General features: G+C 39.1%; 1 protein-coding gene across 2 annotated transcripts in view; it reads right to left on the bottom strand.

The window, feature by feature from the left end:
• Positions 1–4,208: 4,208 nt before the first annotated feature.
• Positions 4,209–17,744, bottom strand: part of LOC124127869 (protein unc-119 homolog B-like) — a 38,147-nt gene continuing 24,611 nt past the window's right edge. The window contains exons 2-5 of one of the 2 annotated variants that reach the window (XM_048401284.1): positions 15,110–15,223; positions 12,557–12,665; positions 10,828–11,000; positions 4,209–9,790 (exon numbers count right to left, since the gene is read on the bottom strand). In XM_048401284.1, coding sequence (XP_048257241.1) covers positions 9,678–9,790; positions 10,828–11,000; positions 12,557–12,665; positions 15,110–15,223 — 509 coding nt within the window. In that variant the 3' untranslated portion in view covers positions 4,209–9,677. Of the gene's footprint in view, positions 9,791–10,827; positions 11,001–12,556; positions 12,669–15,109; positions 15,224–17,744 lie in introns of both variants that reach the window. The other variant, XM_048401283.1, reaches the window with a different exon arrangement.

The following is a 17,744-nucleotide window of genomic DNA, read 5'->3' on the forward strand; positions in this document are numbered from 1 at the left end:
CTCTGTTGACCTTTCCAAGACCCTCTGTTGACCCTTCCAAGACCCTCTGTTGACCCTTGTAAGACCAACCCTGTTAACCCTTGTAAGACCAACCCTGTTAACCCTTGTAAGACCAACCCTCTGTTAACCCTTGTAAGACCAACCCTCTGTTAACCCTTGTAAGATCCAATTCATGGAATGTTAAATTCCCACTTAGTGGTTTTCAAACCCATTCTGAGTTTAACATGGATTAAAGATGTAGAAAAATATCAATATCTGATTTTATGAATCCTGAAACAATGAACAGGTTACTACTATATAAGCATTATAAACAAAACATGAACTAACAATTGTGTTTTGTCCCACCCCTTATATTTTTAAACCCCCACAAATCAATATTCTGAGCCCCAGGAGCACTAAAAATAGGTAAGTTATGGTACTTTACAAAAAATGCATCCCAGGCAGGCATCGTCAGGTGTGTGAGACCAGTTTATAGTTCTGATGAAACAACATAAACATCAGTGCATGGAACAACGTATCTGCACAAAGTTTTCTACATCATTAATTACAATTGTGACCAACCAAGAGATAAGGGACCTTATGGGTGAAAAATCACATTGTGACTTAGCATAACTTTAGCATCTTTGGAACACAAAAATACAATTCACAAGCTTCAATTCATATTTATACCAGAGAAACACATCACACATATCGATCTTCAGTGAAGTAAGTTTATGTCCAATGTCTTTACGACGTCATAGCACAATTGTATCCGAGCACCCATAAGGTCTCTTTTTCTCCGGCTGGGTCACAAATATTACCATCCTGCAGAAACAAGACGTTCACTTGACCAGCATATTGTGACATACATAACAAAGTGGCACTGGTACATGAGAGGCGACCTTGCAGACCAACGCAGCTGGAGGAGATGGGAGGAAAACTTCAGATGACTATCCTTCCTTGTGCAATGGGTCAGTGGCCAGTGCAGGTGTGTGATGGACGGACGACTGTAATACGATGGTGCATACGAGTGGCTTGAACCCAGCTACTTCATATCCAACTTGAATACTAGGAAAGTGTGTACCAATTCACTTGATGTGTAAAGCTTTGTCATTGAGACTTAAAACTAAATACCCTTTTGATATTGCTGTAGACTGATCCCAATCTCATGTTACAAAAAGAGACCTTAGCGTTAAGAAGATCGTTACTCCCATACTTACATTATCTTACAGTGGTAGTGCATAGATCACTGTAGAACAGGCCCGGATCTCTTACTCTCTTACTCCGACATGACACCTCCATAGGAGCTCTCAGAAAAGAATATGATCAAGAGAAATCCAAATGCAAAAAAATAATATTCTACTCAAAAGATGTTAAAGAACATCCAATTCTTTCAAATGGCTACAGCTAATCTCTCATGCCATGACAGATTAACTTAATAGTAACATGTAAGAACTGTGTGTTCCTTAACTTCTTTTGAGTAGTATATAATGTCACAGATGTTTTAACCATCCTATTGTTTGTGGGCTTCATGGCATCTACACCTAAACGGTAACTAGGGAGGGTATATTTGTGTGTCTGTGACAGTTTACTTTTGCAGAGAATTAAACTTCAAAATCAGGAAAGGAAATGAAGACGAATTGATTTAGAAAGCTGACATCCGATTGGCTCAAGAAGTTTCACAAGCTTCATTTTGATTGGGCGGTCCAAGTTCGCTCAGGGTGTTTCCGATATGACTTTTTATGGAGGTGTTCTCAGATCGGATCGTATCGGAATAAAAGATCTGATTTTAATGAGATTGGAATGACCCAGACAAGGTTCCATAAAGTCAGATAAGCTTTTGAACTACTGACAATCTTGTTTTGAAATATAGGAATTGATAGTCACAGTTTATATGTTTTATGGAACCAATATATGATCAATCAGATGGTCTAGAACTAGAAGGCCAACTACAATGCTGTGTGCAAGTCAGTTAACTTCAAGGATCCAGTGTTGCATGAGGCTCATCTAGGGGTGGAACACCTATGTCCAGTGTTGGGGAATATGTGACCTTGTCAGAGGAATGCAAGTGTACAGTTTCAAGCTGCTTTCAGCAACATGACAGTTGTACAAAGTGGAACACACCAAAGACACCCTCTGTGTGAAAAGCAAACACCCTAATCACTAGACTGACCAACCAACCTGGTCAAAGAATGAAGTAAAGGGAAATGTGTTTGGTCCCTATGAGGATGAGAAATAAGTGAGTTGAGTTTGACAGAATTTCTGCCAATTTCTGGCTTGTCTGATTAATGTGGGAGGTAATCCCAAAGTGACGCAGGTCAAAGACATTTAGCACTTTGGCAAAACTATGGGTATGGTGATCCAATATGATCAGGGCAAATCTAAGATTGACCTCGTGATCCTGAGAGATCCTGCCCTTGTGACCACCAGGTGCCCCATATCCCCACGATGAATAAGTCACGAAATAATGATACAGTGAGTGAGTTTGGTTTAACGCCGCTTTTAACAGTATTCCAGTTGTATCGCAGCGTGTCAGCTTAACATGGGAGGAAAGCCCGAAGTGATGCAGGTCTCAGATGTTTACCACTTTGGTGGAACCCACGAGCACGGGTATGGTGCTGACAAACCTAGAAACATAATCGGGGCAAACTGGGATTTGAACCCACAATCCTAGGTTTCTGGCGTGTCCAGGGGATGCATCGCAGCACCTTAGCCGACTGGGCCACCCGTGCCCCCAATGATACAGTGAATGAGGAGACACAAAAACAAAAGCTGAGAAACTTTCATTTCAAATACCGTATTCGACGTAATAAGCACCCAGGGCGCTCTCAAAATTAGAAATAGGGGGCTCTTATCAGAATATTATTTTGGTGAAAAAAAACAGTTGAAAGATAAATTTTGTGGTTTATGCTGACAGCCTGAAATGTGTATGTACGACAGATATATTTTTCCAGAAATTATTTTTCAATAATTAAGGGTGCATATGATAAAACACACGAGTGTGTATTATACGCTAATAAATAAGTCTTGTGTACATTGATCAATCGGAAGGGTGCTTATTGGTTTTTTCTCTAGCCAATATATTAGCAAATGTCGCCGTGGGCGCTTATTAGAGCGGGGCGCTTATTACGATTGAATACGGTAGATCTGTATTTGAGTGAGCGAGCTGGTATTCATCATTATCTGCCCTTTCGTGGATGCTGACTTGTGGTTTCAAAATGATGGCCCATGAGCTGCATCTCCACTTAAAACAGGTCGGTCACCCATTCCAGTACTGTCCATACTTGCCCAATTGTGTTCACCTGACCCCAATTTGGGGGGATGAAAACGGGACACATGCGGAGCCAGAACAACCCAATGATTCTGCCATGACACAAACCTGCTGTATCTATATGTAAAGCAAGTGAAATATGTCTTGGGTGGTATGTTTGATGTTTCCTGGATGTTGTAATATCCAAGTTTTAGATTGGAATAAAAACTACCACAATTTTTTTTAAAAATGAAAGAAAAGCAGACATGTGCCACTCACCAGATTATTAGAATGTGATTCAATTTAGTCATTTAAAATGTGATAGTCATAGGGTACATGAGCACAACATTTGATTAAAATGGTGTGGTGGAAATTCAATTACCGTATTCAACGTAATAAGCGCTCAGGGTGCTCTCAAAATTAGAAATAGGGGCTCATATTAGAATATAATATTGGTGAAAGAGTCGAAAGACCGTAAATTTTATGGTTTCTGCTGAAATGTGCAAAAGAAAAGCCTGTGTGTATTATTCACAACAGATATATTTTTTTCAGAATTTAATTGCCCGTAAATAAGGGTGCGTATAACACACGAGTGCGTATTATACACGAATAAATGTACACGAATTGTGTACATTGATCAGCCGGAAGGGTGCTAATTGGGATTGTTCACTAGCCTAAATATTGGCAAATATCGCCCTGGGCGCTTATTAGAGCGGGACGCTCATTACGTGGAATACGGTAATTCTAAACATACACAAAGGGAAATGTGGGCTGTGCCACGCGGCATCAACCACAACCATGAGCAACATCAGGTGAGTGTAGTCCAACAACAGAGGGCAAGGACAATTTACTCACGTCCAAAATACCAATGTCAGCAAATTCAGGGTTTTTTGGTCTTTCTGGACACAAATAAGAATCCACTGCTTGTCTTAAGATCTGACGCCTATCTGAAACATCTTCTGTCATTTTGACAGACGCATTCATCAATAATATAAACCCTTCCATGCCGGAAGAGATGTTTACTACTTGGAGGATTCCCGCATGGTCACAGACTTCAGGAACAAATGTTACTTGTTCTGCACAACCGTGTCCACTATCATGCAGCTATCCATCTCGACATGCTTCTCCTAGATACACGAAGTGCGTATTTCTAGGAAACAATTCCCCACTGGAGCAAATTAATTGCTTTGTGTGTAGGATAAAGGCACAATTTGTCATTCACATCTGGAGTGAAACTGAAATCAAGCTGTACAATAATTCTGTAACTGAATTCACAAATGATCAAGAACTAGAACTTCCTTACAGTTTAGGGACCGGTCATTAGGGGGTCAAAAACATGACAGTCTCTGAGGGAGGGTCCTAAAAAATTATAACCGTTTGGGGAGGGTCATGAAAAAATGGGCATTCTATGATGATGCTTTTGCATTGTCTTTTCAGCAGGGTCATGAAAAAATGTACAAGGACATGGGGCGAGTCATCCACAAATATGACAAGCTTTGGGGGAGGGTAATTATTTTCAGTACCTCAGTGCATCAAAAACCTCTGACCACCCAATAATTAATGACCAGTCCCTCAACTAAGTGAAACAATTCCCAACTAACAAGCAAGGCACAGCAACATCTCTAGGTAGGAAATAATAAATGAACTGCTTTGTCCACAACATAATTCTGCTACAACAAACTGAGTCAAAAAAGCAAGTATCTCAGTCTCATTTGTCGTACTTCGTATGACCTCAACTTGATAAACATATTTAGTAGATTCAAACTTAATATTTTCTTTGTAATCAGATGAAAAACAGTTTGACTTCATCAAATCTTGGCACTGACACTGTGACACTACCATAAACTGAATTCGAAATCTTTTCCAATCAAGGTCAAGTTTTGATTTTATAACCGACTCATTGCACCTTAAACTTGAGCAAACTTAAAAGCACCTAAGATCTGTGCAAGACTATTCGAAACAAGCGCTGTGAACTTTCAGTCCTAATATTATGCACGGTCTTCACTACAATGGCTTTTAACAATCATAACCATAAGTATGATAATCATAACACTGAGACCAGTGCTGCACCTCGTATAACCATGGCAGTAATACGATAGACCGCAAACACATGAACCTTGGTGAGAAAATCCATGTGGCGATACAGATATAATCAGTGCAGACACCAGGACAGTTTTGTTAATGTTCAATACCTCAAACTTCAAAAAAACATTCCAAAAAGAATTTAACAGCTTGGATATTTTTAAACTCTATTCAAAACTGTTGAGCCAACAGAACTATGATGAATGCATTTATCATCGTAGCATCCATGATTTGTACACTCCTGAGAATAGATGTTCAAAATGGTTGACGATTGTCTCACAGCCTGGGAATCTAGCAACCAGATGGTGGTATGAACTGTCGTTTACTTTTTCATCCAACCGACAGAAATCAAGGGGAGACAACTACTGCACTCAGTACATACTGACTTTTAAAATATCCAAATAACTACATATCAACTTTATAATAAATCATTCAATTTCATTTGAACACTACTTACAAGAAGACAATTTCTGACAGCTCGGAGCGTGTCATTCTTTACAGCGTTATGTAAGTCCAGGCACAGCTGAACCACATTCATCACAACAGAATAATGAAACTGTCCAACACTTGAACTGAAAGTTTCTAATTCCTGGAATCATTTCAATACAATGCAATCAAGAAACAAACACATCAAATAAACGTGAAAGGAATCAAGGATTTCAGACTTGACATCTATGCAGAGGACAGATGACAACGCAATGATGCAGAAACGATTCACAAATGCACTGCACTATTAAACCAATATGATATAATACACTTTATGAATTTCACAAACTGTTTCACTATCTGCACATTCACTGGCCTACAGAATGACATAGTCATAGTCATAATCATAATCATAATCATAGTCCTGGGTTACCCCGTTGGCCAAAGTGACTCCCAAAATTCCCATACTTCAACATAGTCTAGACTGATATTTAGACCCAGGTTTCTTATTTTAAAATATATGTCTGCAAAATAAACAAGATAAAATCCATATGGAGCCAAGAACAATCCTTAATTTCAGCCTAGAGCTGAGGCAATCTAGACCTGCCAAATCATTCTAGACTTGAGTTTCAATTTATTCCCTAGGGTCTGGGAGACAGTGAGTGAGTATGGTTTTACGCCGCTTTGAGTGGGGAATACAGGGAAATGGGCTTCACACATTGTAACCATGTCGGGAACAGAACCCGGGTCTTTAGCATGACAAGCTGATGCTTTAACCACTAGGCTACCAAACCACCCCTCTGGGAGACAGACTAAGTATGGACTTACAACAGTCGTAGGGCTGATCCTTGTCACGCCCAAGACCTGGGTTCAGTTCCCGACATGTGTGAAGCACATTTCTGGTGTCCCTCGCCATGACATTGCTTGACTATTGCTAAAAGCAGCAAACAACCTCATCACTCACAGTGCTGATCACTATGAGCTAGCGGTGTTGTCACAAAACAACATGTAGAAAGTCATTTTAGTTTAACTGTATTATATCAAATTAGATTAAAGATACAGATTTTTACCTGACCCTCTGATCATGATACAGATTGTATCTTGAACAAATTCTTGTGATATGTATCGGATTGTGTCCTTGGTGAATCGCTAGCAATGAGTAAGAAGAACGAACCTGAACAAGACACAAAACAAACCCTGACAGGAATGGAATGTGAACGAGTTGGGGGCAATGTCACAAACCTCCCCCGCAGTCATGTGAACGAGTTGGGGGCAATGTCACAAACCAGTCCCTACATAGAGAAGAGTGTTTTCGAAGTCAGCAACCATGACTCATACAGTGAAATGATTATTAGAGTATTGTCTACAGATCTACTGCTGTGGATGAAGATTAATGTGGATCGAAAGCCTGAATTGATGCAGGTCTCAGACATTTACCACTTAGGTGAAACCCACAGGTATTGGGCTGACAAAGCTAGAAACATAATTGGAACCGCAATTCGAATCTATTTTTAGAAGTGAAGGCAGTGAGATATTATTGATATTTATAACAACGAAAATAGGAAAAACTTTCAAAATGGAGTAGATTCTACAGACATCTTAACATTTTGTGTTCAAGTACTGGGTTTATTTACTGTTTCTATGCAACAACTTGTTGTTAAAGATACCAAAAGATGTATTTCTTCTAACAATGTTACATTATATTTATCACCTTACACATCAAGTCAGATTCTGATTGGCCAAGACCCATTCTATTATTTTAAATGTACCGTAACATGTAAGGTATATTTCTTATGTCCCTCCTAGTACTGCGTAACAGTTAACATTACATTTGCATCATACAAGCTTCACATTTGTATCCCTAACTCAAGATGACGCCATTATCTAGATATGTATGATTTTTTCCGAATGATATAGATGTTGGGGGAATAACTGTTTGTTACCTGCGTCTGTGAAAAATGCCTAACTGGGGTTTTCTTACCAATCCGGAGCATGCATGCATGAGACATATCTGCAATATAATTACCGTATTTAATGTAATATGCACCCAGGGCGCTCTCAAAATTAGAAATAGGGGACTCTTATTAGAATATTATTTTGGTGAAAAAAATGAGTTGAAAGATAAATTTCGTGGTTAATGCTGACAGTCTGAAATGTTTATATACAACAGATATATTTTTCCAGAATTTAGTTGCCCATAATTAAGGGTGCATATAACACATGAGTGCGTATTATACGCGAATAAATAAGTCTTTTGTACATTGATCAATCAGAAGGGGTGCTAATTGGGATTGTTCACTAGCCAATATAGTAGCAAATATCGCTATGGGCGCTTATTAGAGCGGGACGCTTATTACGTGGAATACGGTAGGTGTTCGGTATGATCTATGATCTGCAACTTCTGTTCTGCAAGCAGGGAGAGTTCTGTGACAAGGCCCCTGTGTGGAGACAGTAATACTGAGATATAGGACAGCAAATAGAATGCATGCAATCACAAATGTACAACACGGTGCCAATAAATACTCACATTTGGAGACTACTGTCACTCAAAAATAACCATCACAAAATAAAATCTATCATATCCCCAACCTCTGGTGAAAATAACCACATTAAACGAAGAATTAAATTATCCAGCGAATATTTCACATTTGTTCAGATCAACGGAATTAAATAACCGATGTCAGTTGCTAGGGTACATGTAACACAACTTGTTATACATAGTATCAAGTATATCAGGATGGTTTTAGATGAGATCAGAGAATAGCTGTCACAAGGATAGTGAGGCATGCAAGGCCAGGCTTTATTTTAAACTAGGTTTACAAATCTGCCAAATCCCCAAAATTGAAATTTGAAAGAAGAAAAAATGAAAAGCAGTGTTTTTTATTTCGTCAGCCATAAATAAGTACAATGTTAAAACTTAAGTCATTTACAGTCGCTATCAAGAAAACAAGTTATTCAAAAGACTATGATTAAAACCAATTGACAATTTATCTTAAAAACTTAAAAACACAAAGAATAATGACGAATCGTGGCAGGAAAGAAAAAAATATGTATATTATAAACATAAATATTCTACCTACCACCCTAAATTTTGGGGCCCAAAAAATCTGTAACCCTCCAAAAAATAAATCTGGCTTAAGCATGCTGATATTAATGCATGAAATAAAATTACCGTTTGATAGCAAGAATGGAGAATCAAGGCCCAAATTATTCCCAGTACAATTGTTTAATTCAATAAAACATTTAACATGGAAATGATAACTTGAGCAGGTGATTCCCTTGATAAAAAGTTATCCGGTATCTGTACATGTTATTTTACAATATTCATCACTACAATGATCATGTTCATATTCATTCTCTCCGGACCGAGTCAAATATACATCCAGCTTAAAACCAACAAGTAAAGACAAAGGATTTTCACTCAAACTTTGGTATGAATATTGCTATTTCTGTTTCTACCTGAAAAGATACTTCATGTTAAGCATGAGGTAGGATTTCTGTAAAACTGTGCAACAGATCGGAAACTAAAACAGATGATGAGCTAAAAATATTGTTTTCATACTTTACAATGTGTATAAAAATGATATCAGGAAGATAACACATATCTGAAACCTGTTATCAAAGTTACTGAAGAAACACTGATACCAGTCTCTAGCAAGATAACAAACACAACTTCAACCAAGGTATGTCATATTTCAATTTCAATATTAAATCAAAACTTGGAACTTGCTATCAAAACAAACCAGGCTCAAAATATTTCAATGGTCAGTTTCTTTAAACACGACTTTTTTGCCTTCAATTATTGTACCCTTGGTTGTTCGAGATGTCATATCTCCAGCAGACTTCCCTGTGAAATCAGGCAGGGTTGAGTCTGTCTATCTGTGTCTATAGAAGTATCCCACACTGTCAGTTTATACAGATGTGATGCCATGTGCCGCCGCTAGGCACCGCCGTTGTAGGCGTAGTCCGCTTTATTGTGCATGATCAGCTTCTCCTCCACGAAGTAGAAACTGTCGGAGCGAGTCTCATAAGGGTGGTCAATCATGTCTTGAACTGAAACGGAAAATGGGATGTTTTGAAAAAGAATTGCCAATCTAGGCGGGTCGGTCCTCTGACCTTGAGGTCTTAGGGTATTTGAATTAAGAGACAGTGTCAACTTGACATGAAATTAATAACGGCCCAGTCACTGCATCCAGGAGACCCACACACATCACGCAGCTAACATCGAGGTAAATCTTTTGGTATGAGTAAACTGACGAAGAACCCGCAACTTTCTTGCCTAAGTTTGACTCCTGCACACATATTTAAAATAGTTTAACATTTACCCTGTAGTGTGTTAGTTTGTTTGTTTCTTTGTTGTTGTTTAATCCACACTCAGCAATATTCCAGCTATATGACACAATCTGTCAATAATCGGGCCTGGACCAGACAATCCAGTGATTGACATCATGAGCATCGATCCACGCAATTTGAATGCGATGACATGCATCAACCAAGTCAGCGAGCCTGATGACCTGATCCTGTTAGTCGCCTCTTACAACAAACATAGTCGCCTCTTACGACAAGCATAGTCGCCTCTTACGACAAGCATAGTCGCCTCTTACGGCAAGCATGGGTTGCTGAAGACTTATTCTAACCTGGATCTTAACTGGTCTCCCCTGCAGTGAGTGAGAAGGGTTTAATACCATGTATAGTGAGAAATGATGCACCATTTGGCACTACTTCAGCAATATTCCATGTTGTAACCAAGTGGAAAATTGAACCCAGGTCGAGTGTAAGCTTTTACCACAAGGCTACGCAACTACACAACTTTAGAAAGTAGATGAACTGTATCACAAATAAGTTCACTTACTGCATGTGCTTGTGATTTCTCTGACTTAAGCCATGTCATGGTTGATGTATAGTTTCTCAATAATTTGTTAAATACTTTCAAAATGTCAGATGAATTCCTGGCTCCGAATCAAGTGCAACAACAATGCCATCATTTCGACTTAATCATGTTAATACCAGATAAACAATCAGAGAAAAAGATTTTAACCTTATTTTACATATTTAAGTTAATTCATCTGTTCTACTAAAGGCAAACTAACTTTCTTCTTGGTTGAGAAGGGGGAATTCATATATATGTTCCACCGTGTTCCGGCTGTGTGGGATGCAGAAGCCAAACTCAAAGTCGAAACATTTGAGCATCTTCTCTCTGAAGTAGTGCTTCTCAATCATGCGGAACTTGTTGACTGGCTTGTCTCCAACTACAAACTCCACACTGAAACACAAGAAAACAAACTGTAACCTGACCAAGTCTTGTCATTACACTGATTGTGATGATGTGATTTGAATGAGGAAACACGTAAAAAATCAATGTCAAGATCGATGAACAAGCAACCTGCATGTACGTGTGTCTGCTTGTACTAATGCTGGGTTTATAGTGCTAGTCCACTGAGATACCATGCTATGGTTTAACATGGATACCCCTCTAAGACAGTATATTGACTCTGAACAAACCAGTTTTTTGTTTTAACTCCTTAATGCAGAGCACCAGGCAGGATTAGAAGAAGCACCACCTTTTAACATCTGAAGGTATGACACAGCCGGGGATCAAACCACAGACCTTCCACTCTTCGAGCAGACACATTATCCACTAGACAACAGAGCAGACCAGTTTTGGGTTGTTTTTTATCTCCATAACGCCAAGAGCAAAGCAGGGTAATAAGTGCCACCTTTTATCATCTTAAGATATGACGCAGCCAGGAATCAAACCACAGACGTTCCACACTCCAAGCAGACACACGATCCGCTAGACCATGGAGCCGACCATTTTTTTTGTTCCATCCCCTTAAAGCCTAGTGCCAGGTAGGGTAACAACAAGTGCCACCTTTTAACGTCTTAAGATATCATACAGCCGGGGATCAAACCACCGAATTTCTGCTCTCTGAGCAGACACACTATCCACTAGACCACAGAGGCGGTCCTCGAAACAAATCTATCTAAATGGAGAGTTGACATGGTTACTATTCATGCTATGTACACTCATGTCTTCCCTCCAGCTGATCTAGCTATATCTGCAAGTCAGAATGACCTTGCATGAACTCTGACCGACCAATGGAATGACTGAAAAGAAGTGCACATTAGCAAATCAGAGGGAAGCTTTTTCGTGCTTTATGGCACTAATTTCAAATTGGTGACTACACTTCGAAACATATTTTGACAAATTCTCAATTAAAAATTTGAAACCTGAACAAAAGAACATTCTTGAATGGCTAATAGATGGTCTAGATTATATAGATTCAGTCGTTAAGCCCGTGACTATCGTTCGGAATACCTGTTAAAGTTTTTGAAGTTGCATGATTAGAAACCACATTCCGACTGTCACTTTTATGATCTGGTAAGCGACGCTCTGATTGGTCGGATGAAAGGTCGTTCTGCCATGACCCCTAATGGGATGTCCTCAGATCTTTGTTTAGCCAGAACTAAAATCTGATTTCACTGAGATTGGCAAGTTGTAGGAAGGGCAATGTCACTGAAATTAACCTTAAGGGGTGGGTCAGTGGTTGAGTGCATTTTACAAAGGAGTTAAATTCTGAAATAATATAAAATCTTCCACAGAATAATGAGACAAACAAGGAATAAAGTACATATGACACAAGAGATGGTGCAAAACTTTATCAGGGTCCCTCTTTAAACTTCAGACATTCTCAGTGCACAGTCAGTGGCATCTGTCAACACGAATCATTGCATTTTGCTGTGGGCCCCCTGTTTAAGTCTCCCCACATGTTAACAATCAGCACGTGAAGGTGAGGTGAGAGACAGTAGACTACATACGTGGCTCCGACTGTCCTCAGCTTGAGGAACTGTGGTGTAAACTGGTATCTGACAAAGCGGCCAGCGTTAGGATCACTGTCTTCAAGGTCAAGGTCAGCATCTTCCCCATCTTCTGAAGCAAATAGCATCATGATCAACAGTTATTGAGAACATTTTGAATAATCATCTTTGGCATATCTGATAGCAGGGCTGTAGTCTTTCAGTGAATAAGTGAGTGATTGATATTTTACACCAGCCAGCTGCCTGTCCTTGCAGACAAACAAGTGGCTGACAGAATGAGCAACATTTCACACCATCAGGAAGGCCATACAACATGACCACCTAATCCTCATCAGTTGGCTTTAAAACAAAGCATGAAGTACTGTAGACCCATTCTCTCCTACACAAGTTTGCTTGTCATTGTACCTGGCGGCGTGGGTACTTGCTCAAAGACCGGTGAAGATCCGTGGAAGAATAGGTCTTCAGCAACTCATGTTTGCCATAAAAGGCGACTTTGTGGTAAGAGGCGACTAACGGGATTGGGGGGGTCAGTCTCGCTGACTTGGTTGAGTGAGTGAGTGAGTGAGTGAGTGAGTGAGTGAGTGAGTAGGGTTTTACGCCGCTTTTAGCAATATTCCAGCAATATCACGGCAGGGGACACCAGAAATGGGCTTCACACATTGTACCCATGTCGAGAATCGAACCCGGGGCTTCAGTGTGATCACTAGGCTACCCGACCGCCCCTCCCCCCCTACACAAGAATATCAGTTGAAACAGTCGGGTTCTGACAGTTACAATAAATGTTAAGAGTTCAACAGGTACAGTGTTGGAAACTGCTTCTTGTCCTTTATTCCATGGCTAATGTAGTAAAAGAATCGACAGGATTTGCATAAATTTTCAAAATGTAGAAGGTTTACACATAAGGAATAGTAACTGAAACGGGTTAGTTCTAAAGCAGGGAAAATAATATGTATTATAGCTAAAATGGATAGAATTATCATTAAATTGCCCGCATGATATCAGATAACTTGATAGTGCCCTCATATTATTTGACAACAGGCCATTATCATGCCCGTTGTTAGGTGACGTCATAGGATAGGGATAGGTGACGTCATGTTCAATAGTGACGTCATCTGGTTTGTTCTATGACGTTTCCATATTTGTAAAAGTTGGTCAGTGACATTGGGGTCGATTGTAATAAATGTTTCAAAGCGGATAGTGTTGTTTCTTTTTATTTGATAACAAATTCCATCCATTTTGGCTATAATAACGGTAACGTTATTTTTCAGGGCATTATCATTTGTAGAAACCCTCGGTCTTTTCAACTGCTTTCCTACGGCAGGCAGTTAATTGAAGACCTCGGGCTTCTGCAAATGATAATGCCCTGAAAAATAGTGTTACCCTTATAATAGTTAGAAAAGAACTGCAACAACTTATGTAGTCAAGTTCCAATGGCATGAATAGCTGGACACCAACATCAGGATTACCAAGGCTAAAAAAATAATTTCTCAAAATGTTAATGCATCACAACACTTTCAGTAGCGACAGAAACTAACAGTTTTCGTCCACTAGTCCTTATAATGATAACATAGCAAAACCCTTAAAAATGGCAATTTTCTACTAGTCCTTATGATACCTTTACCATTGGGCAGTTTGGCAAGGACTACAGGACTAGTGCCAATTTCTAACCCTGTTTCAGCCAAACCATAGGTTCTGAACCCTAACAAGGCCATAACAATAGTATAAGAGGGCAAACGTTCACCGACGCGAAACATAATATAACTTCCGTGCTACAAGTGCTGTATAGCATTTGTAGTGTTTCTTTGCTTGTTGTTAAAAGCCACACTCAACAATATTCCAGCTATATGACGGCCTGTAATTAATCCTGTCTGGACAAAATATCCATTGACTGACATCAATCTATGCAATTACAATGACAGTGAGCCTGATCAACTAATCCCATTAGTTTGTTGTTTAACGCCGCACCAAGCAATATTCCACCTACATGACAGCAGTCTGTAATTAATCACGCAATTGGGATACGATAGCATGCATCAACCAAGTAAGCGAGTCTGACCACCTGATCCCGTTGGTCGCCCCTTACGGCAAGCATGGGTTGCTGAAGACCAATTCTAACCCTGATCTTGTCTTCATGGGGTACATTCTTAGTTGCTCATGGACGATACTCCTTTATCTGGGATACAGTAGTGGGATCTAACTTCCTCACTCATACCTAACACAGAAACTTTGAGGGCTGACCACTTCATATTCTAGGTGTATGGGAGTTAGAAATTGTACATCTTTAAACAATGACAGAGAAACTTTCTTTGAAGGAAGACTTAAAAAAACTAAAACGTTTAGAAATTTCCATGTCATCCAGTAAATCCTTTAAAAAGTAACAATTACTTTTATCAAAGAGTGAGTAGACCGCCCCTTTTATCAAAAAATAGGAAAATAAAACAATATTTTTAGAATAAAATTCCCCAAACCCACCACTGAGACAAAGTGTATTGTAGACTAAGATACACACAGGGAGCATGCAGAATTGGGATGGGAAAAGGTCTTGAAACTTACCAGGCGGGGGAGGTTTAGCTACTTCAAACAGCACTGTGCCGGACTCCATATCCCGCAGCTTGAAGCGAGTGAAGTCAATTCCATACACATTGGCCTCTGGTGGGCACAGGTACTCTGAAACAAAACATGGTACATTAACTTTGACACAAGTCTTATGTCAGACGAAACAGATCTTCCAATATCATAACTATCACAAGGCAACAAATCTTTTCATTGTACAGTTTGCAGGTTTTTATTCTTCCAAAAAATTAGCTTGTACAAAATAAAAATTCTTATTGTCATCGGACAGTGTTGGAGTACTGATGGTTTTTTCCACCAGTCATTGACTCATTGACACACTGGCACTGGCCTCAGAGCTCCGGATAACTTTTTGAACAATTGAGTTTGTACTCGACTGTTTCTATTTTAATTGGTTTATTACATTTTTCATTGGGTAACCAATATTATTTCACTCATCTATTCATCACTCTTCTGGGTTTTCCCTAAACTGAGTAAACATTTTGAGATTTAAAAAGAATGAAATAATGTTTTAGATGTATATAACGGTTCTAAATATAGGCTTGACTCGGAAAGTAAATTAGCTCGTAATTGTATTTCGAAAATTAGCTCCGTTGTATGCATGCTGAAAAAGGTTCATTTGGTATTCATGCGTGATGTTTTTATACATTTGAGTTTTTCATTTAATGCATGCGTTTCTGTACGCAAGTTAATTTAAAGTAATTGGGCCTTGGAATATTTAGGGGCGTATTTTCCGCAAATACGCAGCACATCTGTAGCTCTGAGCCTACTAGTCAAGTAAAAGGTATCCTCAGCGCTAGTATAATTTCAGGTGTTATTAAGGCTGTCCTTATATCATGTTATATGTTATAACAAATTCAGGTAAAGTTGCATCCCAAAAATCGTTGTTTAACGCTGCACCAAGCAATATTCCACCTACATGACAGCAGTCTGTAATTAATCGTGTCTGGTCCAGACAATCAAGTGATTGACATCATGAGCATCAATCCACACAATTGGGATACGATAGCATGCATCAACGAAGTAAGCAAGTCTGACCACCCGATCCCGTTAGTCGCCTCTTACGGCAAGCATGGGTTGCTAAAGACCAATTCTAACCCTGATCTTATCTTCATGGGGTACATTCTTAGTATTTGTAGCTCTGAGCCTACTAGTCAAGTAAAAGGTATCCTCAGGGCTAGTATAATTTCAGGTGTTATTAGGGCTGTCCTTATATCATGTTATATGTTATAACAAATTGAGGTAAAGTTGCATCCCGAAAATCATGACAAGTTAGTGTTAGTAGGGGGGACTCTGGGATCTTTGAGAATTCACATAAAGATTACATACTGACATGCTTGATATTAATGAATAACATTGGATTTAAGACATGAAATCCTTTACCACTGTTCAAACTAAAATCGGAAAAAAAATTTCACTAATTGTTGATAGGTATCTGTACCCCCTCAATCTGCCACCTATAATAACACCAATGAGAGGCCTGATAGCCGTAAAATTACTTAAGCAAGTCTAAAATTTCTATAAACATGATTAACATAAAACCTATTACAATTCTCCAGAGTATTGTAAATAACCTATGACAGATGGTTGTTGTCTGGCCACAAAGCGATCTACCATGTAAAGTGAATATCACACGAACTAATATTTCTGTGATCGGCCTCTACAGTAGCAAACAAAATGCCAAATCACCAAGCTAAAATATCAGTTGCTCCCGAGTTCCTCGTGACCAGGAAGTGAGGTGGTATACGACAATCCTTCAGGGAAGTGTGGATACTACTCATGCAGATTATTTCCTGTTGCCATGGAAACGATGCATCAAACAACAACAAATCCATAAAAGTGTCATCCGCAATGCTGTTTATACCATGAATGGTGACAATGTGCTCTATCATGCTCTATCATTATAATTGATCTGTGATTACACTCAACCCATAAACAGTGCTATGTTGCTTATGGTTAGAGGACTACTTTAATAACCAATACCATACACAGGACTTAACTATTCGTGTATAATATGCACTAGTGTGTTATATGCACCCTTAAATATGGGCAATTAAATTCTGGAAATATATATATCTGTAGCATATAAACATTTCAGGCTATCAGCATTAACCACTAAATTAACGTTCTTTCAACTCTAATAATTTTCTAATAAGAGCCCCCTATTCCAATTTTGAGAGCGCCCTGGGCGCTTATAACGTCAAATATGATATTCACCATATCAGTGCCTTCACAAAGAAATCTAGAAAAAGATAACCCATAAATCATGCATATTCAACAATAAATATGCATTTAATAGAACATTTGTATTAGTATGTCTAAATAAAATGCCCAGCAACCATTCCACAAATGATAGGGGCTGTAAGGTGATCGCAACTCCAATGCTTTAACATAGACCTAAGACTATCGTTGCTCTACCATTGCTTTGTGGGGGCCAGGACCCACACAATAAATTATGTGTTTACATGATTGTGTAGCCTGGTGTAAACTATTCAAAGTATTGGTTTATCATGAGGAAGTCACATTTTGACTACACACATAGGTACGCAATATGCAAAGCCCATTCTTGGCACCCCGTGCCATGATATTGCAGGAATATTGCTTAAGTTGGCATAAA

The sequence above is a fragment of the Haliotis rufescens genome, unplaced genomic scaffold (genome assembly GCF_023055435.1).
Source record: "Haliotis rufescens isolate VD_foot unplaced genomic scaffold, xgHalRufe1.0.p SCAF_21, whole genome shotgun sequence".
NCBI classification, from domain to species: domain Eukaryota; kingdom Metazoa; phylum Mollusca; class Gastropoda; order Lepetellida; family Haliotidae; genus Haliotis; species Haliotis rufescens.